The sequence below is a fragment of the Miniopterus schreibersii genome (assembly GCF_964146895.1).
Source record: "Miniopterus schreibersii genome assembly, chromosome: 9".
Lineage (NCBI taxonomy): Eukaryota > Metazoa > Chordata > Mammalia > Chiroptera > Miniopteridae > Miniopterus > Miniopterus schreibersii.
Genome location: NC_138118.1, coordinates 1695411 through 1721075, shown reverse-complemented (window position 1 = coordinate 1721075; position 25665 = coordinate 1695411). Strand labels below are relative to the sequence as shown.

Sequence of the window (25665 nt, the reverse complement as noted above, 5' to 3'; positions counted from 1 at the left end):
ACATCCACACCTGAATTTTTTTTTAAAACTCAGCAGATGCCCTGGCCAGTGTGGTTCAGTGGTTGGAGCGTCAGCCTGCACACCGAGGGGTCACAGGTTCAACTCCCGGTCAAGGGCACATACCTGGGTTGCAGGTTCGATCCCCGGCCCCGGTTGGGGAGGCATTCAGGAGGCCACCGATCGATGTGTCTCACATCGATGTTTCTCTCCCTTTCCCCCTCCCTCCTTCCCTTCCATTCTCTCTTAAAAAAAAAAAAATCAGCAGGAAAAATATCCTCAGGTGAGGATTACCAAAAATAAAAAAGAATATTCAGATATTTGAAGGACTTTCACAGGGATGCAGGATGGGTTTGTTCTCGATTGCCTGGTGGCAGGGGGACCTGAGTGGGGAGAGCAGAGACAGACGGCTGTCAGGTCGTCTCACTAGAGAACCTTCCCACGCTGGGAGGATCCCAGCAGTGGGATGAACGACCTGGTCGGTAATGAGCGTCCCGCTCCCAGAAGCATTCAAAACCACGTTGTATATTTGTTCTCCAAAGTCCTGTCTGAGAGAATCTCACTCCTGCTCCTTTGGAAGGCGGGGACCTACCTGTGATTCTGTGGCCTGTGCCTGGTAGAATTCGCCGCCAGCCTCCCTTCTCTTCCCACTGTGTCTTTAGAAAGCATCCCCTGGGATCTCATTACAGCCGATAACCGTTTGGGGAAAGAATATGTTGCTAAAAGTGCATCTTTTCCACCTAGAACACCGACTGGAAGTGGGAGCCTTTCCATTCGACAGCATTCTTGAAATTCCATCGCACGCACAAACATACAGAATTATGTAAAAAAAAAAAAAAAAAAACAAGAGATCTACTTGTAAAATATCTTATTACTATTCCATGTTTATTCTAGAAACGAGGGATCCTGCTGGTTAGCACACCATTTTTGTTTTTGTTTTTTCAATATGTCTTTATTGATTTCAGAGAGAGGAAGGGAGAGGGAGAGAGAGAAAAACATCAATGATGAGAGTTATTGATCAGCCGCCTCCTGCTCGCCCCCTGCTGGGGATCGAGGAGCCTGCAACCTGGGCCTGGGCCCTGACGGGGAATCGAACCCTGATCACCTGGATGCCAGGTCGATGCTCAACCCCTGATCCACAGCAGCCGGGCAGTGTACCGTTTTTCAACCAAACCCAATGTTATTTAAACTGTAACTTGGCTCACATCCTTGGACATCCACAAATTAGCTGCTTTTAACTACATGAACTTTATGTTTTATTGATGGTCTCAAAACACCCTTTTAAAAGTGTAACAGACTATCAATCAGATTTGAGCAAGAGTAACCCCAAGCTCATTTTTCTGGGCCTCAGATACCTCGAGGTCCATAAATGCTGAGTCTGAAATGCAGAAAATAATAAATAATCGTATGTGTTTCTTTATGTGGTGCCAGCCTTATGGGGCACGAAATGTGCTTTTTCACATCATATCATTTCGTCTCAAAAGGCCATTCCTGCCCCAAAGAGCCAATGTTTCCTATTTTGTTTCTTTTATAGAGAGGATTTTCTTTTCTTTTATTTAGAGAAATTTGTAACATTTCTCAACGCACAGTTTCTGAAGAGCTCTCTTGAAACTAAGCTAGACACTGGGGGAAAGTAATTTTTTGTTTGAAAACTGTATTAACTGTACTAACTAAACTGTAGTAATAGGAGGGAAATGGCCCTAAAACTCATCTAATCAGAGCAGCCAAGTTCTTTCATACTGAAGCATATTTGACAAATGCAAAAAGTTTTCAAAACCCTTTTGGGAGGCGGGAAAAGAGTGTAAATATGGTATCTTAGATCATTGAAAGCATCTCGATGTGTTTTGTGACTTTCAAGGAGGCCGGAGAAATTAAGTATGAAAAACATTCCTCCTTAGAGAGCTTTTTCAGGAAGAGTCCCTGAGAATTTGTGACGAATTTCATTGCAGCGTCTGAGGGATAGTTGTCCTTAGAGCCAGTAGAACATTATTCTGGTTCAGATCCTACCTTGTCCCCAATCTGGCCTGAAAAAAACCTGCGTCCATCACAAAAATGGGTGTCCCCCCAAAATGTACGCACCCTTTAACAGCTGATGGCTCCGTTCATGTTTCTTTCTTTTCAGATTTAACCCACTGGAGTTCATAATTACTCAAAGCGGGTACATATTTTTGGGGACACCCGGTATATAAGCTGATCTGTTTGTTATTATCTTGCAGTTTCTGAGCCAGAATGTGTCTCAGGTTAGCTGGGTGCTCTGACCTGGGGCCTTCCACAGGCTGCCGTCCAGGCGTCACCTGGGCCGCGGTCTCACCTGAAGGGTCGGCCGGGGAAGGACCCGCCTCGAGCTCGCCTCGCGGTTGTGGGCGGGGCTCCGGTCCCCGCGGCTCACAGCAGCTCTGTCAAAGGGCAGGTGTTTCAAAAATAGAAACGGACTCATAAGGCGGAGAACAGACGGACAGCGGTCAGCGGGGAGGAGGGTTGCAGGACTGGGTGAGAAGGGGAACCCGATTAAGGAAAAACAAGAGCTCGTGGGCCCGGACAACCATGTGGTGATGAGCAGAGGGAAAGGGGCGTGGGGCAGGTGGGGGGGGATAGACGGTGATGGAAGCAGACGTGACCTGGGCGGTGAACACACCGCACAATGTACAGACGACATGTGTAGAATCGAACACCTGAGACCTATGTGATTTTATTAACCAAAGTCACCCCAATAAATTCAATGAAAATGAAAATAAATTTGTCAGTTTAATATCAAGATTATGCTATACACATGGTAGGTAATCTATGCATTACACTTACCCTTTCATTGGGAGGAAGAAGAGGTGAGAGAGGAGGGGAAGGAGGGGGGGAGGGAGAGACAACCACAGGACAGTGGTGACGACGGCTAATTATGATGGTGCCAACTCAGAGATTACTGTGGCTGGGATAATGATGACATCATGGCGATGGTGATGACATCATGGAGATGGTGATGACGTCGTGGAGATGGTGATGACGTCGTGGAGATGGTGGTGACGTCGTGGAGATGGTGGTGACGTCGTAGTGATGGTGATGACGTCATGGCGATGGTGATGACGTTGTGGAGATGGTGGTGACGTCGTGGAGATGGTGGTGACGTCATGGAGATGGTGGTGACGTTGTGGAGATGGTGGTGACGTCGTGGAGATGGTGATGGCATCGTGGAGATGGTGGTGACATCATGGAGATGGTGGTGACGTCGTGGAGATGGTGGTGACGTTGTGGAGATGGTGATGGCGTCGTGGAGATGGTGATGGCATCGTGGAGATGGTGGTGACATCATGGAGATGGTGACGACGTCATGGAGATGGTGGTGGCATCGTGGAGATGTGATGACATCATGCTGATGATGGCATCGTGGTGATGATGACAACATCCGAGGAGGACACACCGCCATCATTTCTTGGTGGCCTCTCTTTGGGAGGCGCGTCGGGGGTAATGAAAAGCCTGGAAGGAGCCGGAGCAGAGGGCGGCCGCAGAGGGAAGAGCGGCCGCATTGCCTGCCTGCTGCAGGCCGGGGGAACCCCCAGGGGAAGGGCTCTGCCTCCCCCACAGCCGGCCACTGAACAGGAACAGCCGGCCTGGGTCCAGCCGAGGCCATCCCAGCGGCAGCCCCTCCGCCAGCCGCAGGCCCTGGGGAAAGGCCGTCCTGCCCTGCCCTGCCCTGTCACCCTCAGCCCCGGAGGCCCGGGCTGGGCGGGAGCCGCAGGTCCCGGGGCCGGGCTCCAGCCTCCGCGCCTGAGACCCAGGGCAGCCCAAGGGCTGGGGCGAGAGGGGGCCCTGCCTCCCGTGTCTGCGTGTCTGTGCTCTCTGCGGGTGAAAGGAGGCGGGTGGAAGGGCTGCAGGCAGAGAAGGAGATGGACAGACGTCGTTCTCACCCTCCGGGAGGCGCCCGGCCCGGTGGCTCCCCAGACAGACCCACGCTGCTCCTGTTGTCTCACCTGCCTCCCAGCGGACGGCCGAAGGATTTACTCCAGGGGCACGCTATTCCATGGGCGCCCTCGTCTAGGTGCCCCTTGACAGATCGCAGTGCGTGTGCATGCGTGTGCGTGCGTGTGCACACGTGTGTGGGTTTGCCCATGTGCATCAATGTCCCCTGCTAGGCTCAAGCTCCCTGAAGGTCGGGAATGTATCTTAGTCACAGTGGTGTCTTGCCGCCCTGTGTAAGCTAAGAATGAAAGAATGAACGAAGAAATGTTACTTTGTTGTTAGTTAGTTAGTTAGTTAGTTAGTTAGTTAGTTTTAGTTAGTTTCCCCTTAGGTAGCAATAGTTGTTTTCCTCACCCCAGGTCCCCTCTGGCCAGACGTTCGCGGCACTGGATTCCTACGGTGTCCCCTGCCTCTGTCTGCGACGTGTCGTCCCCACTCCCGCGTTTGTTTGCCCACCTTTAGGTGTCCTGGGGGAACCCAGTTGCTTTGCTGTTGGACATACACGGGACTGTCCGTTAAGACCGAGACTCCGGACACTGGCTGGAGTGGCTCCGAGGGTCTCGGGGGGAGCCCTGCGCCCGACCTGGCCCCGAGCGGGACTTGGCCTGCGCCTCCGATCCTCCCAGCGTCTGCAGTGGCTGGACCTCTGGGGACGGCTCGGGCTGGGCTCCTGGACCCGGGTCCAGGGCAGGGCACGCTGATAACATTTGTATGTTGATGGGCTTAAGTGTTTTTTTCAATCTCTGATCGTGTGATTGATTTCTCATGAGGTTGATAGTCAAGGTTTTATACAATGTTGATGAATTTTAAAATAGCCCTGTAGCCCTGGCCGGTGCGGCTCAGCGGTTAGAACGTCCGGCTGAGCACTGAAGGGGTCACGGGTTCGATTCCCAGTCAAGGGCACGTACCTGGGTTGCAGGTTCCATCCCTGGCCCGGTCTGGGTGCTTGTGGGAGGCAACCAATCGATGTGTCTCTCTCACATTGATGTCTCTCTCTCTCTCTCCCCGCCCAGTCTCTCTAAAACTCAATGGAAAAAATATCCTCGGGTCAGGATTAACAAAGAAGTAAAAAATAAAAATAGCCCTGTAATTTGGAATGTTACTAAAACAGAAATAAATCAAAGGTTTCCTCCCCCGTCCCCGACCTCCGCTTCACCTCTCTCAGCCCCTTCCCCCCTGCGGGCCCTTCTCCTGCCCCATCCATCCTTCCGGCCCCTCCCGAAGCCAGCTGAGCTGCAGGGAAGGGTCCTGACTTGCAACCAGGTGCTCAACACCCATCCCTCACTTCCCACCCCCAGCACTGCTGCTTTCTACTTTGACCTTGAGAAAGTTATTGAAACTTCCCAGGCCCGATTCACCTGCAGAGGGAGTGAATTAGAGTCTCTATTACGGGTCCCCTGCCCTGGGATCCCACACCCTGTGACGGTGAGTTTTTCAGAAGCTGTGCTGGGTGGCCCTCCCCAGGGCCCTGCGGGGGAGACAGCGAGAACGGCACAAGGCAGAGGCTCTGGTCCCCTCTCAGTCCCGCCGCGGGGAGGGAAGGGAGGCAGGCAGAGGTGAGGACGGCCTTTATTTGCAGGGGTGACCTCACTGCATATTTCTTCCCCGTTTTATGCCTGAAATGTTCTGACACCCAAGTGGAGCCTGCACTTTGGAGCATTTTTCTTTGCACATAAAACCCTCATCTCCCATTTAGAGCCGCGCAGGTCTCACTCTTCCCGGGATCAGGTATTCATTTTAGTCATGAACAGGAAAAGGGCATTTGACCCAAATTACAAAAATCATTGAAGTAAAACCGGCCCATTTTTCTCACACCGAGAGGGAGCACCGCCCGGGGCCTCTCCTGCTCGCTGGGTGCTGGGCCCAGGGCTCAGGCGGGCGGAGGGCTCAAGGGGGCTCAGCCAGGGCTGGGGGCTCAGCAGGGGCCCAGCGGGGGCTCTGAGGGCTGCAGGAGAGGAGCTGGCTCCTGCATGCGAGGAGTTTGAGGGCACAGAGCCTGGCCCGTGCCCGGCTGCCATCACTGTGTTCATTGCGACAATTCGCCTGCACAGCCTTGAGAAAACCTTTGCGTTGTCCCCAACGTCCTTACATCCACAATATATGAAGGTGAGAAAGACATGGAAACAAGACAAAGCCTGGCATGAGGTAGATGGACATGGGAGAAGCTTCTAGAAGAAGATGGATTTTGAGGCAGGTCTTGAAGGGAGGGCTCAGGAGGCAAGAGTGGCAGCACCCATGTGGACACTGAAAAAAACTGAGTCAAGAAGGATCCGTTTTCTAAATCGAGGCTGAGCCCCGGCTGGTGTTCTCAGTGGTTAGAGCGTCGAACCCAGAGTCTCGGGTTCGATTCCCGGTCAGGGAATGTCCCCGGGTTGCAGGCTCCATCCCCGGCCCCACGTGGGGTGCATGCGGGAGGCAACCAATCGACGTGTCTCTCTCACATCAATGTTTCTCTCTCTCCCCCCCCCACTCTCTGGAAAGCGATAGAAAAAATATCCTTGGGTGAGAATTTACCAAAAAATATACATATATTTCTGTTTAGACAGAACAAATCATAGACCAAAATCGTCTGTTCTTCTCCGCCGTGGGTGCCTGCGTTGCACAAACACGCTTACATTTCAGGTCCTGGATTTTGTAGCAAGAAGCAAAGCTTAGTCAACACTTCCTCCTGTGGGCGAAACCTTTACAAGGTGAAAGGGAATATACTGATTGAAACAATGTAACACTGAACGCGCAGCTGCAAACCGCACAGCAAACGCTTTTTCCAGCCGGTGTGATTCACCACACACCCCCCTGAGCCGCGGCCCGGAGCCCGAGCGGTGACACGGGCGCCCGGATCACCGCCCGCCTCCCGCTGGCCACCCGCACGCATTGTCCATGTCACCGATCCCAAGAGCGAAACACTAGTGCATGAAATTAGCAACATTATAAATAGATGATCTCGGCTCCGGCTGACAGGGGCTGCGCTACACCCTGGAAACAATTTAACACGATTCCCGTCCAGTGTTGCCAAATCCCTCTTTGTCATTCAGCAAAGGAGCCCGGTGCCAGGTCAGGCGCCCTGCCTGCTTTCTTCTTCGTGTCCCGGCACCGGGCTCTGCCACGTGGTGTCGGAGGGCAGGCCGGAACGACCCGCTGGCATCTTTCAGTGAGCAAGGACGCCCAGGGGACTCGAGGGGACCTTTAGTTCTTACAGAGCCTCCTGTCGTTTTTCCTCAGAACAGAAGTTAGGTCATGCGCAGAATCACCGTCAGCCACCGTAGGGGCTTACAGGAAAAATGGACTGTAGTCTGCAAACGTGGAAGGAAACGGAACCTGATATTGTAGCTGAACTATTATCTCTATGACAATGGCCATCAGAAAACTGAGGTAGCCTGTCCCTGCCCCACAGACAGCTGCCGAGGCGCCCGGCGGGGACACTGAGCCCAGACAGGAGCGAGCCGAGCCGTCCACGGTCAGGTTCGGAAGGTTGTTTGCCGTGCCAGGCTTCGGGGACGTCCCTGCGAAACCGCCCCGTGGTGCCAACGGCCAGTGTCCCCGCGGGCCCTGGGGTGAGCGGGCCTTGGCGCCCCGTGGAGCGGGCTCTGTTTGAGCTCAGTTTTCGGAGGCGCTGGAGACTTTGGAGCAGGTCCGCCGCTTGGTCGGGCTGCACAACGATTACGATTTTCTCATTGAAGCAAAGGTCCTAAAACCGCCTCCTAGCCCGATTACCGTGATTCCCGATAAACGCTGACTCTTCCGAAAACTGTATTTAATTTCTTCTGCACACCCTGCAGTCTCTTTCCTTTTTTTATTTTCTAATCCTCACTTGAGGATATTTTTTTCCATTGCTTTTCAGAGAGCGTGGAAGGGGAGAGAGAGTTTGGTTGCCTCCTGCTTGAGGCCTCTGTCGGGCCCCGACCGGGGCCGGTTATCAAACCTGCAACCCAGGTGCGTGCCCTTGACCAGGGACCCAACCCATGAGCCTTACGGGCGCCGGGCGACGCTCTAACCACTGAGCCGCGCCAGCCAGGGAGGGCCGGACGTGCATTTTCACAAGCACCCTGGGTGGTTCTGGTCGGTCCGCGTGCTGGGGCCACACCTCGGAAAGCTCCGCCCTGGACCCCAGCCCTTCGGGACGGCGCTGAGCGGCCACCCCCTCCGAGCAGAGAAGAGTCTCCCTTCAGTGCCTGTTACGGGCCCTCGAGCAGGTGGCACATGTGCAGTCGGCGGGGACTGATCGCTGTTTTACGTCGGCTTGTGGCGGACTCGGCGAATCCACTGCTGGGTGAATATCTGAAGGGCCCCCAACACCCTGATTCCGAAAGATGGGAGCGTCCCTGTGTTCACGGCAGCCGGCCGGAGGCGAGCGGGCGAAGCAGACACGGCGCACGAGCCCGGTGGGGATCAAGCCCGAGACCCCTCGATGCGCCGGCCGAGGCCCCAGCCCCTGAGCGCGCCGGTCGGGCCACACGCTCGCTTTTAGCCGAGTTGTGTTTAGGCTCCGATGTCCTCACAGGAACTTGTCCCCGAAAGCGCTCCCGCGAAGGGCACGGAGCGCGAAGGAGCCGTTCCCTGTCCCTGAGCCACGCGACGGGAATCGGCCGCAGAAGGAATTGAAGCGTTTCGGGGTCGGGCGCGGCCCGGAGAGCAAACAGGCCCCTGAGGGGACCGCGGGTTCGGGAGGAAACCGCCCCCGGTGCTCCCGCAAACCTAAGAAGTTTCACGGAAAACTAGCTGTTCCAGGAGGAAAAGGGGAGTTGAGCTATAAACCCTGAGTCCCGAGGGTTTTAAATTACTTTTGTGCTTCGGAACTGGCAGCTCTGCCTCCCTCTAGTTCAACTCTTGCCCGGATAGTTAAAAAAAATCACGTAGACGGGGAAAAAAGCAAAGAATACTTCATTTCTATCGAGTCTGTCCCTAAACATTGTCTTTTATCACAGGAGCGAAAGATCTTTTTCTCCAGGGAAAAAAAAAGTGTTTAAGTCATTACAGGAAGGGGTGGGACGTCAGGAAGATGCTGCAGGAGGACCCGGCGCGGCCTGGGGCGTGTCTGCCAAACGTGGGGGTGACCGCGACCTTCCGCCTGCGCGAGGGAGACGCCCGCCCAGGAGGGGCCGACTCCCCCGGGAGGTTCCCCGTCGTTACCGACCTTCAGCATCAGGGCCCATCGCTCACCGGACCCCTGGCCACAGGAGGGGGAACAGAGACGAGGTGGAAGCTGGGGGGTTCTGGCGAGATGTTGGGTCCCCGGGGTGGCGCCCGATGAAGGGCGTGAGTGTTACAGGAGATTAAAACCAACCAGGGCCGCCCGGCCGGGCGTGGCTCAGCGGTTGAGCATCGACCTGGGATCCAGGCGATTGGGGTTCGATTCCCGGTCAGGGCACAGGCCCGGGTTGTGGGCTCGATCAATGACTCATCATTGATGTTTCTCTCTCTCTCTCCCTCTCCTTTCCTCTCTCTGAAATCAATAAAGATATATTTAAAAAAATAATAATAAAATAAAATAAACCAGGGTCACCTGGCCGGGCCTGGCTCAGCAGTTAGAGCCTCGGCTCGCACCCTGAAGGGTCTTGGATTCGATTTCCAGTCGAGGGCACGTACCTGGGTTGCAGGTTCGATCCCCGGCCCTGGTCTGGGCGCGTTCAGGGGGCAACCGATGGATGTGTCTCTCTCACATCCATGTTCCTCTCTCTCTCCCTCCCTCCCTTCTAGTCTCTCTAAAAATCAATGGAAAAAATATCCTCAAGTGAGGATTTTTTTAAAAAATTAAACCTCAAACAGGGCTCTCGGTTGTCCCTCTGTCTCCTCTCCTCCAAGCAGACCACCTGCTGCCACTCTAGGTGACTCTCAGGTGGCTCCAGGTGACTCTCAGGTGACTCTCAGGTGGCTCCAGGTGACTCTCAGGTGACTCTCAGGTGGCTCCAGGTGACTCTCAGGTGACTCTCAGGTGGCTCCAGGTGACTCTCAGGTGACTCTCAGGTGGCTCCAGGTGACTCTCAGGTGACTCTCAGGTGGCTCCCAGGTGACTCTCAGGTGGCTCCCAGGTGACTCTCAGGTGGCTCCCAGGTGACTCTCAGGTGACTCTCCCTCCAGGCCCCAGGCAGCCTGGTCACCTTCCTTCTCTAGAGCAGTTTGGCTTATTGGTCGTACTCCTAGAAAAAGGTGACACCCTCCACTGGGTCCATTTCTCCAAATGTTAGGGGAAGAGTTTCTAAGACACGATATCGATCGTCTCTTCCCAGGAAGACGTTAGGGGCCAGTTAGCTCCGGTCCCGGCCGCCGTGAGCGATGGGCTCCTCGGTTTCAATTATGCAAAGAGGCACCTGGACGGAACGTGCAGGGCGGCCTCTCCGCCCCGGAGACCCGCCGGATAATCAGCCGCCCAGCCGGGCGAGTCTGCGGGCGCCGGGAAGGAAGCAGGGCAGCCGCCGGGCCACGGGGACATCAAGATAATGGATGGAATTAATTACAAGAACTGGAGTGCGGGGGTTTTCAGAAGGACGCGTCAAGACCAAGATTTAGGAACATCCCCACGTAAATTGGGGATTCAGTGAAGCATTTCTGGAAAAATAAGACACGTTTCCTCACCTCATCTCTCCCCACATCCTGGGGAAAAGGGGGTGACGTGGGGTTCGGTCTTTGTTGTTGGATCTTCATTGCCAGGTTATTGGGCCCTGGCCGGCGTGGCTCAGTGGTTAGAGCGTCGGCGTGGGCACAGAAGGGTCTTGGGTTCGATTCCCGGTCAAGGGCACGTGCCTGGGTTGCAGGTTCGATCCCTGGCACCTGGTCGGGGTGCGTGCAGGAGGCAACCAATTGATGTCTCTCTCACATCGATGTTTCCCTTCTCTCTCTCTATCTCTCCCTTTCCCATCCCTCTAATATCAATGGAAAAAATATCCTCGGGTGAGCACTAACAAAAAGAAAAAACTCAGCTCAGTGGGAGTGAGGGGGAGGGAGCGGATGAGACAGAAAGCTGTGGGCACAGGGACGTTTTGGAATATAAGGCTCTAACCCAAAGTGAACTTACCCCGGGACAACCCTGGACTGGTTATTTGTCCCCCAAGCGCTGAACACCAGTATCAGCTGTTTTTGCACAACGTATTAAAAAAAGCAATTTGTGGAAATGGTTTTCCCCTCCTGTGACCAATGTTCCGGGAAACAGGTTTTCAGATATTCAGTTTTTAAGGCAAATCTAACGGTGTCGGAAGAAACCACCGTAGCCTATATTCAAGAACTCGTCAAAGAGCAGGCCTAGAAAAACCAGTCCCACCGACTTCCGACTTTCAGCGCTTGTTTCCACGACCAGAAGTATTTGGGGCCCGTTTTAAAGAAAGAAACATAAATACCGCAGATAAATAGAGAGTGCAAAGAAAAGAAGGACTTTCTCGCTCGGAGGAACAGCTTCTTTCGGGGAGATGGAGCGTTTTGTGCACCTTTTGAGGCCAGGCGTTGTGCAGACGAAACTCTTGAAACCTGTGCTCTTCAAAGGTCGGTTTCCTTTGTACATCTGGGGGTGGTTGTTTTTTTGGCTCCTGATGGAAGGGATACCGGACACAAGGGGTCCGAGGCCGCCTGTCACGACTTGAGCCAAATTAAGCAGAGACAGGGTTGAATCACGTGTGAGCATTTATTCCAATAACGCCGGGAGTAAGGCGAGAGCAGTCGGTCACCCTGGACAGTCTGCTCCGAGCCCCTCGCCAGTTGGCTGATTACATACAGGTGAGGGACAACGTAACTACGTAACTATGTAACTACGTAACTACGTGCAGCTGCAAGTGTAGCAGGGAAAGGAGCGGGGAAGGTCTGCAGTCCGGCCTTCAGGAGCCCAAAACCGGCAACACGGTGGCGGATCTCTGATGTTACAGACAGTTCAGCCTGTTCCTGGGACCTGGGAATGGTCAGCATCCCCGAGGCAAACTCCCAGAGGGGGTCAGGGTCCCGGCACAGCAACCAAATGGAAACACGTCCTGTCCTTGGTCTGTTCTCAAAATGTATTTTCTTTTCTGAGTGATGGACCCACGGAGGCATCTTATCTTTTTACAGCCTTGTTTCACCCTCCGGTTTCCCAGGGTCTGTGAGAAAACCTCTCTGTAGTTAGGGAGGCGAATGACTGGTAAACAAGGGTGACTGTGTTCTTATTAGTGCCCTTCCCCCGTCAGAGGGCCTGTCAGAGCGTGTTACATTGTTTCATCCTGCAGACGAGTAAATTGTTTCACCTGCCTCCTGTTTCCCCGGTTTTTTAAAGAGTAGCACTGAGGGGCTACTTTGTGGAGGAGAGTGTTAGATTGTTTCATCTTGGAGATGAGAAAACTGTTTCGTCTGCCTCCTGTTTCCCTTTATTTATTTTATTTTATTTTATTTTATTTTTTTATTTTATTTTATTTTTATATTTTATTTTATTTTATATTTTATTATATTTTATTTTATTTTATATTTAATTTTATTTTAGAGTAGCCCATGTGTCATAACCACACTTTCATTGTTAAGGTTTCCTGTTTGCTCTGGGAGGCTTCGAGCAAATCAGTCCTTGGCAGACGCAGCATCTTGGGTTTTATCTGTCTCTGCCTCTGGACTCTCTTGTGTTGTTTTTTTTTTAATCCTTCCAGTTCGTGGCTCAGTTTTCCAAACATTTTATTACATTTCCCATCCATTTAGGCTTTTTTCCTCCTCTCTGCCTGACCATACGAACAGAGATTTGAAAATGGGTAGTTTGCTCGGCTCCTGTTCCCGTTGCCTTTACAAGGTTATTCTCATCTGTCTCCCTTTTCTCACTGGTTCCGCTGAGAAGATAGTCACGGGGCTGAGTTTTGGGGTCAGTTCGTGTATCGAGAGAGGGACGCAAAGGGATGAGTCTCTGGGGAATGTTTGCTTGGGGATGGCACAACCAGGAGATAAATTGAAATCACTGTTTCTGGGTGAATTAAAGAAATAGGCCTCAACCAAGAGAGTATATGTCACCCTGGCCAGTGAGGCTCAGTTAGTTGGAGGATCGTCCTGTGCACCGTAGGGTCGCAGGTTCAATCCCTGGTCAGGGCACATACCCAGGTGGCGGGTTAGGTCCCCGATCAGTACATGCGGGAGGCAACCGATCAGTGTTTCTCATGTCGATGTTTTTCTCTGTCTCCCTCCCCCTTTCTCTCTCTCAAATCAATTAAATTTAAAAACACATTTTTTAAAAAGAAAGCCTATGTTCCTTACTTTGCATACTTACTGCATGTGTTGGTTTCCTGAATTGTTCCGTTCATGGCCATCAGCGTGGACTTGCCGGTTGAGAGCTAAGAGATATACCCTTTGCTCGGGCAATTTCCAGTGCGTTCAGAGAGAGACGGACTTCAGATCAAATCTCGCACTTAAATTCCTTAAGATCCCATTTTCCTGGGGCCCGGGTGCATCCCCTGTGACAGGTGCTTCTCATGAGATCTCTCCTCTTTGACCAGCTGTCCCTCACCTGCTCCCCTTAGAAAGGTGCTTTAAATGCTGGTCCCCAGGGGGCCGACTCTCAGAAGTCACACAGGGACAGGGAGGTGAAATGCGCAGCCGAGATCTGGGGAATCCAGTATTTGGGAAACACTGTTTGGGTTGTTTGTTTCCTTTGTTTTGAAAACTACACTCCCCCCCCCATCCCCACAATGAACTCTTAGTTTATCTAAAACACGAACATCAAACCCCATAGAGAGTCTGCCCAACGAAGCCTGTCTCGGCTTCATTACCGCCCCTCTCAGAGGGGACACTGTGGAATTTGCCGTAATTTACAGAAAACTCCCTGAGTACGTGGGTCTCAGTGTCCCCGTGAGTTCTGAGCTGCATTTCCTGGGAATCACAGCCCTGATTTAAGCACGAGCCGGGTAGCCATGGAGATGACATCAGGCCCCGGCTGCCCCTTAAACCATGTACAAGTGATGGAAGTAAAGTAAATGGGGCACTCGAATTAGCTCCCTAAGTCAATCGAGAGGCTCTGCTCCCAGGGCTCCTGAAAGGCTACCTGGGTCCGCTGATGTTTGTTACTGTTCACAGAGATTTGAAAAGGGTCCCAGTCACAGCCTCGCTCTCAATGTTTCTTTTGTTTTGTTTTGTTTTGTTTCTTGTGTGTTTCAGATACATCGACACTCCTATACTGGATACTATGTCCTGAGCAAAATTCCTCACGGGTAAGATTGTTTCTTCTTTTACCTTGCCTGGGAAATCTGCAGCACTGGCGCTTCATTCTTAGGAATGAAGGGCAGGAAATGGGCGTCGTGACTTTTCACAGCACGGGGACCTCTGGGACCCCAGGCCAGGGCCAGGGAGCCTCCTGAATGCAGCGCTTGCCCCCCTGTGGAGCCTTCTTCCTCGGCCAGTTCCTCCGGCCCTGCTCTGGTGCCCTGGGTTTTGTCACCAGCTGCAGGAGGGGGCGTGGGACCAGCCCTGGGACTCCCAGCAGGGCTCCTGGTCACCTACGTAGTAGAGAGGGTGGCACCCCCAAGCTTGTGCGGCCTCTCAAAAATATGTGATCAGGATCCTGGCCAGTGTGGCTCAGTTGGTTGGGATTGTCCCAGGCACCAAAAGGTCACCGGTTCGATACCCAGTCAGGGCACATGCCCAGGTTTTGGGCTCGATCCCCAGTAGGGGGCGTGCAGGAGGCAGCCGATCAATGTCTCTCTCTCAGCATTGATGTTTCTCTCCCTCTCCTTTTCCCTTCTCCTCTCTAAAGTCAATAAAAACATATATTTTTTAAAATGTATGATCAGGCCTGGCCGGTGTGGCTCAGTGGTTGAGCATCAACCTAGGATCCAGGAGATCGGGGTTCGATGCCCAGTCAGGGCACATGCCCGGGTTGCGGGCTCGATCCCCAGCAGGGGGCGTGCAGGAGGCAGCCGATCAGTGACTCTCTCATAGATGTTTCCATCTCTCTCTTGCTCTCTCTGAAATCAACTAAAACATATTTTTTAAAAAATGCCTGGTCGGGGCCCCAGAGTGTGTGGGAGGGAACGATGTGAGGGGAAGCGTGACTTGGCGAGGTTTCCGGTGCTGGGTGGACAGACCCGCACAGAGCACGCGAGTGGGTCGTAGGGGTTCATCTCTGGAGCCCAAAGGCAGTAAGACCTGGTTCCAGTTTGGTGGCACCATCTGCTGAGTGGGACACATGGGAAAATGGTCGCAGGTCTGGGAACGTGGGGCAGGGGTGGCTTTTTATTGCTTTCATTTCTCTTCTTTCTCTCCCCCCCTTTTCTTCTCCCTCCCCCAAAAAAACCCACCCCCACCTTCTGGTTCCGGCCCGTCTTTTTCCCTCGTAACCTCCATGGTTTCTGTCACCTGTTTGGGGAAGGTGAGGTGTCAGGGAATGTTCAGGGCACCTGGACCAGGCTGTGGTGTAGGTTGCTGTGAGTATCTCGGGGGAGGCCTCCTAATTTCCCCTGAAAACATTTCAACAAACAGCTGGAGTTGCTAACAGGTGACGCTCCGCGGGAGGGCGTTCATCGCGGCGTGAATGCTGCGGAGAAAAGCGGCCGCGTGCTCGCCTGGGGCGCTCAGGGGAGGCTGCGTGGGGGCCTTGCAGACTCAGACCTGCAGGAACCGCACAGGATGGTCTGAAAGGAGGACTTTCTAACTGAAAGCAAATTATGGTGGCCAGTCGCTTCCTAAGGCAGTCTTTTTCCTCCACGGAGGTTGGTTTTTCCCTTTGACCAAGGCTATCGGTTTGTCGTTTGTCTTCCTGCCTCTGAGATGACACACCCGATTGGCGTCCCTTTGCAAACACCAAGTGATTTTCCTTTTTCCGGGTCCTCCAAGCACAGAGCTGGGACCACAAAACCCCTCATTTTCATGGTCATCACGTTAGCTGTTGACTGTTGACTCGCCTGCACCCACCTGAGTAAAAGTGTGTCCATTATTTTATTTTCTACCCAATCCCAGAGGTCTCCCGCTTTGCTTTCTCCCGCCCCCCTCATCTGTCACCCGTGGATTTCATGGGACCCACGTACGTCTCCTCTTTGGATTGTAACATATGAAACAAGGGGCAGAGCTGCCATTCTCGGGGCGTTGTCAGGCCCCTGAGATCCTGCTTCCCAGCATTTGTCGTCAGTTTGGCTCCAATAAACCCACAAAACTTCCTCACCGGTTCGAACTCTCTCACGTCGCCGACAGTGGCTTCAGCCTGTCCCGCTGTCTGCTGTCCCCCCTCGGCCAGGTTTCGGCAGGATGCGGGCGCGGCCTTGGCAGACAGACACGGGGAAAACCGTTTCATGCGGACTCCAGACCAACGAAAGATACAGGGCGACACGCAGCCAAGTGCGACTCCTGGTCCTGTCGCGAGGGGAGGAATCCAGCCCGGAGGCCCGGAGATGACCCAGATAGAGCGAATAAAAGCCCCCCCCCGGGCGTTTCTCATGTGGAGCACATTTCACAGGTTTTCCGCGAAGGGGGAGCCGTTCTGCTATTTTTCAAGCAGATACTCATCTCCCAGGGTCGCCACGGGCAGGGTGTAATTTCGCCTGGAGATTTATCTGCCCCTGCCGGGAGCAACGGAATTTACGGGAGACGCTGGCTCTTCCCAGCCGACTCAGATAAATCTGTAAAACTCAAAACTCCGCGGGCGTTTTATGCTTAACACGTGCCGTGGACGTTTCACTGCCCTCGTCAGAGCTTAGGAGAAATGGATCCGGAGAACCCGGCTCGAGAGTTTACCGAAGTGGCCCCGGCCGGGTGGCTCAGCCGGTTAGAGTGTCGTCCTGACACACCAAGGTTATGGGTGCGACCCCCAGCCAGGGCACGTGTAAGACTCAACCAAGGCCCAGCCGGCGTGGCTCAGCGGTTGAGCATCGACCTGGGATCCAGGCGATCGGGGTTCGATTCCCGGTCAGGGCACAGGCCCGGGTCACGGGCTTGACCAATGATGTTTCTCTCTCTCTCCCCCCCTCTCCCTTCCTCTCTCTGAAATCAATAAAAAAGATATATTAAAAAAAATTTTACATATATATATAAATTTACATATATATATATATGTCTTTCTTGATTTCAGAAAGAGGAAAGGAGAGGGAGGGAGAGAGAAACATCAATGATGAGAGAGTCATTGGTCAAGCCCGCGACCCGGGCCTGTGCCCTGACCGGGAATCGAACCCTGATCGCCTGGATCCCAGGTCGACGCTCAACCGCTGAGCCACGCCCGGCTGGGCATATTTCTTTTTTTAAAAAAAAGAATCTACCCATGAATGCATAAATAAGTGGAACAACAAATCTCTCTCTCTTTCAAATCAATACACTAAATAATTTTTTTTTTTTAAAGTTTACCCAACTAGGAGCACCCCTAAGGACAATATGGTTATTTGGTTTCAGTCTCAGGCTGACATTCCCCGTAGAGGACGCCAACCGATGACAAGCCGCTTTGGGTGTTTCTAAAATAATCACAGTAACGATCATCCATCGTTTATTGGTTGACGTTCACGCCCCTTCACCCCAGCACAACGGAAAAGCGTCTTATCTGCAGCCCGTCGGCAGGTGGGAGCGACTGGCCGACACCCCGTAGCGCCCAGAGGCGCTGGGTCCCAGCCCCCACCCTGCCGCTGACTCCCAGCCCCGTGGTCTCAGAGCAGCGCCCTTGGTTACATTATAACTTTAAATATCACATTTTAGTTGTGCTAATTTGTTTTGTTTCTAAGGACCCGGGGATGGAAGCATGTAGCAGGTGACTTGTGACCCTGACTGGAAACGGCGTCTGGTGGTTGAGGAGCCTGTGCCCCTCCCAGCTGCCCGCAAACAGACCCGGCCGGCGTCTCCTAAAATAGCCCCGCTCCACACCCCGCCCTCCCTCTTTGCCTAAAGATCCCTTTCGGAAACTGAACCCTGCAATTAATTTAAAATAATAGCAAAACCTTCCTGTTCATGAGACAGTGGATTTCTGAACTGGGGGAGCCTTTAGGTCTCGGGTTGTTGCGGCGCCCGGGAGCTCACGGGCCCCTCAGATAGTCGGGTGGCAGGTGCCCAACCAGATGGCAGGACGGAGGTGCAGCCTGTGTGTTGGGACTCACTCCGGGGGGGGCTTGGGGTACAGGGAAAGCACCACGGTCCTTTTAGAATAAAAATGAGTCAGGCCCGGCTGGTGTGGCTCAGGGGTTGAGCGTCGGCCTGCGCACCAGGAGGTCCCGGTTCGATTCCCGGTCGGGGCCCAGGCCCAGGCTGAGGCTCGATCCCCAGTCGGGGGCGAGCAGGGGGCAGCCAGTAGGTGTTTCTCTCTCTCTCCCTGTCCCTTCCTCTCTCCCTAAAATCAATAAAAACATTAAAAAAAAAAAAAAAAGGCAGGCTTAAGTTAGTTCTATGCTCCTATATAAAGCAGACAGGAGGAAAGGGGAGCTTGGGGCGCAGACTCAATCAGGAGGCCTGCTGGGGCGTAACGAGGGCCTCGGTCAGTGTGGAAACCGCACTAGTCGTGGTCCCGGGTAGCTGGTGTTCCCCTGGAAAATGAAGACGGGTTTCAAGTGTTCGAATCCCACGTCCCTCTAATTAAGTCGCCAGCAGCCTGCGTCCTGCTGTGAGTTGCGCCTGGCGCGTGAGAAGAGTCAGAGCAGCGAGGTCGCGGGGCAGGGCTGAGGATTCCCGGGCCGGCGACAGGGCCTCTGTGCTCGGCCGCTTCCTCCCAGCCTCTTCCCGCCTGAACCCCCGGGGACCCTGCCGCCGGGGGGCCCCCCCGGACAGACGCACGGGGACATTGAAGAGCAGGCGCCCCGCCGGAGGCCCCGTGGATGCGGCTGTTTGCATACCCCGGGGATGCGCCAACGAGAAGCCAAATGTAGAAGAAACAGACGTGCTTAAAAGGACCCTTGTGTCTCCAGGGTGGCATCCAGGGGGCAGAATCCTGCTGCGACCAGCCACGTGTTTCCAGCCCTGTGGACAGCCCCAGGCCCCTTTGGGGGACCCCCTGTAGCTGTTTCTCCCCCTCGCTGTCTTCCTCTCTCCCTTCCTCTCTCTGAGCAAAACCAAAACAAAACAAAACAAAACCCACCTCTTAGCAAGAGGACGCGGACTTCAGAATCCGATACATCTGGGAATAAATTCCCAGGCAACCTCCTTGCCTGCGCCCTGGCCGGTGGGCTCAGGGGTTAGAGCGCCGGCCCGCACGCCAAAGGGTCTCGGGTACGATTCCTGGTCAAGGGCACGTACCTGGGTTGCAGGTTCGATCCCTGGCCCCGGTCTGCGTGCATGTGGTTGGCAACCCGTCCATGTCTGTCTCTCTCCCCCTCCCTCCCCTCTCTCTAAAAATCAATGGAAAAAATATCGTCGCGTGAGCATTAATGGGGAGAAAAAAGCAAAGACAGAAACGTCACTGCGCCTCCCTGGACACGGCTGCTCCGTGTGTGCGGTGGAAACGGAGCCTGGCCTGTGGGGCGCGCGGGGGCTGCCGGAGATACTGCGGGACCAGGAGCGGGCGCCGGGCGCCTGCCTCGCTGCAGGAAGCTCTCCGGGCTCCTGCGGCCAAGTGGAAGCCGTCGCTCCTCCCCACGCTCTCCTTGCGTTTGGGCAGAAAATAACTTCCAGCCTCACCTTCAACTCTGATCGATGGTAACGGCTTCCTGGAGCTCTGGGTTTACGTGGAGCCGAGAGCGGTGCCGGGCCCGTGGGAGAGGCCCCCGTCGATGGGCAGAGCGGGGCCGAGGGGGCCGCGGGAGGAGGACGTGGCGCCTTGTCCCTGCCGGTCTTGCTTCCGTGAACCACACCAGCCGGGTGTCTGCCCGCTGCCCGCAAGCAGGACGTGCCCCTGGGCGTCCCCACCTTCGCCGGCCCATTCTCCCCGCTCCCCCCACGTGCCAGGAACCTCCCGCCCCCTGCATCTCCTGCACAGACCCTTCTGAGCCTTCAGCTCCCAAGGTCCACACCCTCCCCCTCCCCCCGACTCCTGGGGAAACCCGCCCCTCCTTCCCTCTGTCGTCGATTCTCGCACTAAATTGCTAGTGACCTCGCTGTCGATATGCCATTTATCTGCACAGAATGTTTAGAAGTGTTTTCAATTTGCATCTGCTGCGTGGCGAGTTCGCTCCCTCGCTCAGGGTGTCAGCAGGGGCTGGGCTGCGAGGGCTGGGACTCTCTGGGACCCGGCGGCCTTGCCCAGGGCGGCCTCGTGACTGCAGGGAACCCCCAGGAGGCTGTACCTCCGGCCTCGCTCTGCTTCCCTGCGAAGGTCCCACAGGACAGGACTCGCCCGGCGGTGGGAGAAACGCCGTCAGCCACGGACACACGGGGAGCTGTTTCCACCATCCTCTCCCTGGGAATCGCTCCCGGTGCATCGGAAAGATCTTCACGCACACAAACCCGATTGAAAACGGGGTGAAGGCTCGCAGAAGGCGTCATTTCGCCAGGCTTCTTGCTGACCCTGAAGCGCACGTTCGGGCCCCTTGAATTGCACGGCCCGGGAGATGCTCCACGGGTGTTGGCTGATAGTGGGAGGAGATGATGTTGACCGTCAGGAGCTGCTCACCTGGGCCCCACCCGAGAGCGTGAGGGTGGGACTCAGGAGGGGGTTTGCATCTCTCAGACTCAGAGAAGCAGGGGCAGGTGTCTGCCTCCCCGAGAGTGACCCTGGAAATTAACCTAGTGGCATTTGGTAGAGCTCCGTCCATCCTGCGCGAGTCTGCACCAGGGACCGGGTAGAGCCTCCTGCTTTGTGGTCCGAATCCCCCAGGAAGGACAGACCTGGGCCTGGGTCCGCCCAGGCTGGCGTTGGACTTGGGCTCCCCCTAGTGGGCTTGGCGGCAAAGTTGCCGCTTTTGTTCGTGCCTTTGAGGCCTCAGTCGGGAGGGGAGGGAAGCGAAGGGCCCATGTGCTCCTAGGACACCCCTGCACCCCTGAACCGGGCCCCTGCCCCAGTGACAGTCCCGCCTGTCCTCTAGCGGGTCAGTGTCTCCCAGGCCTCTGCCATCTCCTTCATGTAACTGACCCCACCCCGCCCCGCCGCCCCGGCGCCCTCCAAGCCCAGGTCGCTTGATGATGGTCTGAGAGGCAGAAACCTCTCCCCAGAGCAGCCTCCGCAACAAACACGAATCTGGATCCCAAGGTTGTTTCCAGGCTGGTTCTGAGAAATCCATGGGGACGTCCCACGCTGTGCCTTAGACGGGGGAAGGGGCGACCGGGCAGGCCGAGGGGCGCGTCTGCGATCAGGCGAGGGGGAGGCGGGATGAGTCAGGATGCGGTGCAAGAACTAGCAGGGAGCCTTCTCTGCAGCGGCCACCCGGGAGCCGGTCATTCTGTGCGCTCCAGGGAGCGGGGAGGGACAGGAGAGGCAGGGGACCGGGCGCTGCGTCTTCTCCTGGGTCCCACTTTGCTAATTAGCCGTAGCCACTGAACCGCTTTTGCTCCAGGGTTGTTTTTCCCTCTGTTCCGTCCGGGGATGTTGGGCTTCGTAATTTATTGCTTTTCTTTCCCTACCTGAGCTGTTGGAGACGTAATGTTGTCTGGTTTCTCCGGGTTGTTCTTTGGTCCAATTTATCATTGCGACGTTAGGGCTTTTTTGGTTTTGTTATCAACGTGCACCGTTAAATGGGTTTAAAATGATTCTGAGAAGGGCCTCGTGAGTGTCTTCAGATAACAGACCAGGTCTCAGCCCGGAGGAGGGCTTATCGGGGGTCCGGGGCGCAGACCCCGGCAGCCCCGCCCCTACATGCATTCTCCTCCCCCCCCCCCACCCCGTCCCAGCTTTATTGAGATTCAGTTCCCATACCAAGGAATTCACCCATTTAACTGTACAATTCGGTGGTTTTTGGGGTGTTCCCAGAGCTGGGCAACCAGCCCCTCACTCAATGTTAGGGCCTCTCATCATTCCTGAAATTCACTTTGTCCTTCAGCTGACACTCCAGACCCCGCTCCTCGCCTGCCTCCCCCACTCTCCCTTTAACAGAACTTTACTGAGCACCAGTCTGGTCTAGACACTGGGCACACCGTGATATAAGACACGAGTCCCCCTTTATTTAAAACGTCCCTCTCACCCTGGACAGTTTGGCTCAGTAGTTAGCGCGTCAGCCCATAGACTGAGGGTCATGGGTTTGAGTCCAGTCAAGGGCATGGACCTGGGTTGCAGGTTCAATCCCCGGCCCTGGTTGGGGCTCATGGGAGAGGCAACCGATCCATGTGCCTCTCACATCGATGTTCCTCTCACTCTCCGCCCCTCCCTCCTTCCCTTCCACTCTCTCAAAATCAATGGGGAGGGGGGGAAATCCTCAAGTGAGGGTTAACAAAAATGAAATTGCTCTGTGGCTTTATTTAGTACTTATATTTGTGACTGTATGTGTTAAAGTGCCCCTGTAAGGTGGATGAGGGATACATCACAAATATTTCAGAGTGAGTCACCCCTTCAGTCGGTACAACAGGACCTTCTTTCAGAAGGACAGGAGCATCTGATACCCACAGACACGGAGACATCATGAGTGAACTCGAGTGTTGGCCAGTGAGGACCCCTGCCTTCAACAGGCTAACTGTGCAATTTAAGATATACATAAAAAATGGGAATACAAATCTTTAAATGCTATATGAGTTTAAGATTTTACTGACCCCAACCAACCATGCGTTGGTGATTAAACTGGATTTCATATCAATCCACCCATCTACCCATCCATCCATCCATCCATCCATCTTCTATCCATCCACCCATCCATCCACCCATCCATCCATCCATCCATCCATCCATCCACCAACCCATCCATCCATCCATCCATCCATCCATCCATCCATCTTCTATCCATCCACCCATCCATCCATCATCTATCATCCATCCATCCATCCATCCATCCATCCACCCATCCACCCATCCATCCATCCATCCATCCATCCATCCATCCATCCATCCATCTTCTATCCATCCACCCATCCATCCATCATCTATCATCCATCCATCCATCCATCCATCCATCCATCCATCCATCCACCAACCCATCCATCCACCCATCCACCCATCCACCCATCCACCCATCCATCCATCCATCCATCCATCCATCCATCCATCCATCCATCCATCCATCCATCCATCTTCTATCCATCCATCCATCCATCATCTATCATCCATCCATCCATCCATCCATCCATCCACCCACCAACCCATCCATCCACCCATCCACCCATCCATCCATCCATCCGTCCATCCATCCATCCATCCATCCGTCCATCCATCCGTCCACCCATCCATCCACCCATCCGTCCACCCATCCATCCATCATCCATCCACAATCCATCCATCCATCTACACTGAATTCATGATTTGGTTAATATGTACGAGCATCTACAATGTGTCAGGTACTCTGCTAAGACTGGAGGATGTTTCATATTTTTATATCATCCACCATGAGGAAGATTCCGAGAACCTGTATTATTTGACATTGAAAATGCTATTTTTTGATGTTTTAGCCTTGAAAGGTTAGGAGCCAGAAAAGCAATTCTTCACTTTTCTCTTTCCAAAAGCTGTTTTTGTCGGGAAGCTTTTCAATCCAAGCCCAGCTTAGGAAGATAAATGAGTAAACTTTGCTTCACTAATTTACTCTTCAGAATTCAACATGATTTATGCCCTGTTTGTTTATTGCTCAAATAAGCAAAACCAGAACGGACTGCACCATTATTTTGAGATAGAGTTAAGTCCACATAATTGTATTTGTCCTTAATCATTTTTTTTTACCAATTCATCTCCACCCTGAGATGATTCATAGAGAGCCTGGCATGGATTCTTTAAAATAAATGAGTAAATAAAGAGAAAGATGGGAAAATGGGGAGCGAGCAGGAACCAACACCAAAATAAACAAATGCATACAGTGCTTCCATGCACCCTCTCTCATTCTCTGTCTCTCTGTGTGTCTGTGTATGTCTCTCCCTGTTGGTCTGTTTGTCTCTGCCTGTTTCTGTCTTTCTCTGTCTCTCTGTGTGTGTCTCTGTCTGTCTCTGTCTCTGTCTCTCTGTCTCTGTTTCCCTGTCTCTCTCTCTCTCTGTGTGTCTCTATCTCTGCCTCTCTCTTTCTGTCTCTATCTCTTTTTCTCTGTCTCTCTGTGTCTCTGTGTGTGTCTCTGTCTATCTCTGTATCTGTCTGTCTCTGTCTCTCTGTCTCTGTCTGTTTCCCTGTCTCTCTCTGTCTCTATCTCTCTCTCTCTCTCTGTATCTCTGTGTGTCTCTGTCTGTCTCTGTCTCTGTCTTTCTGTCTTTGTCTCTCTGTCTGTCTCCCTATCTCTCTCTCTCTGTGTCTCCATCTCTGCCTGTCTCTCTCTGTCTCTCTGTGTCTCTGTGTGTGTCTCTCTGTCTCTGTCTTTCTGTCTCTATCTCCCTGTGTCTCTCTGTCTCTCCATCTGTCTCTGTATCTCTCTCTCTGTCTCTCTTACACATACACACACGCACCTGAGAATTTCAGTCCGTTGGGTGACAATGAGCCAGCTCTCAGGCTCAGGGCAGGGAGCAGTGCTGGGGGTCCCCTGGGTGCTGATGCAGTGCCCAGGATTTCCTCTGTGGATGGAAGTGTGTGCTCCCCAAGGGAATGCTGTGAAAGCTGAGCAAGAGGCCAGCAGATAAACTTCCTCGGGTTTGCTCTCACTCCCCTTTTCCTCACAGCTCTCTCCTCCAACAGGGCGGACCCTGGCCCCCACTCTCTCCAGTGTGTTTTACATTTGCACACTAGTCCCTTCTAGTGCACCCCTAAAGTCATTTCAGAATCGCTCACCCGTACCCCTGGGCAAACATACTCGCTAGACCACAGCAATTCCTCAGCCTTCAGCTTCGGGGTCTCCTGTCAAGATGCTGTTTACAGAAGTTTCTTTTGTTGGTTCCTTCCCCCCCCCCCGCCGCCCCTTCTGTGTAGCACTGTGCTTTGTTTGAAATAGGACATGTTCTGTAGTTAAAGTTTCGATTCCCTTTGCAGTGTCCCCACATCCTGGTTGTTGTTATTGTTTGTCTCATTTTGGGGGGTTGTGAACAGTATGGAAAACCCTGTTATGGTCTAAGACTGGGTGTTATATCAAAAAAATACATCCAGAGAAACACAACTCCTTCCTCTTCCCAGTGACCTCTTCCCAGCCTCCCTTCTTTCCTCTCACCCCTGTATGTAATCAATCTCTGGTTTCTGGGTTATGCCTCCTGTATTTGTTTTTTTCCACAAATGAGGAGATGCATGCATATTTTCCCATATCCCTTTCTTACAGGACGGATCTCACACTATAGCTACTCTCTTACAGGGCTTTGCATAGTTCTGTCATGGAAATCACTTCATGTCATTATATGGAGATCTCTGTTCTTTTTGACAGGTGTATTATATTCCACTGTATGGATATACCACAGGTTACTCACCCACACATTGTTCCTCATATTCCATAATTACAAAGCAGCACTGAATACAACCTTCTGCATGTGTATTTTTGTGTCTTTAGAGATGTGTCTTCTAGGAAGTGGTCTGGGTCAAGAGTTAAGTGTGTACTTTATCAGGAATCCCCTGATTTCCCTCTGAGAGGACTGTACCAGTTTGCGTCCCCACCAGCAAAGCACAAGAATACCTGTTTCCCCACAGCCTCACCAACACAATGTAGTTATCTTTACTTGCTTTCTTTTTGTTTTTCAGCAAATTTCATAGGTAAGAAATAACTCAGTATAGTTTCAATTTGCATGTCTCTCATTTTGCGTATGTTTAGTACTTTCTCAGATGTTCCAGGGCTATTTGAATATATTTTTAGAGATTTGTCCCCTTGTGTCTTTTTCTCATATTTCTGTCATTTGCTTTGGTCTTTTGAAACCTTAATTTTAGAGTTCTTTATATGA

The 25665-nt window shown here is 53.2% G+C and overlaps 1 protein-coding gene across 5 annotated transcripts in view; it reads left to right on the top strand.

Annotated features, from left to right (window-relative positions):
- The window catches only part of DPP6 (dipeptidyl peptidase like 6), a gene marked incomplete at its 5' end in the record, with an annotated part of 373544 nt that overhangs the window by 292071 nt on the left and 55808 nt on the right, over positions 1–25665 (top strand). For 4 of the 5 annotated variants that reach the window (XM_081148107.1, XM_081148109.1, XM_081148111.1 and 1 more), the window contains one exon: positions 14023–14075. The exons of the other annotated variant lie outside the window; for it this stretch is intronic. In XM_081148107.1, the coding sequence (XP_081004233.1) occupies positions 14023–14075 (53 nt within the window). The remainder of the gene's footprint in view (positions 1–14022; positions 14076–25665) is intronic. 5 annotated transcript variants of the gene reach the window in all.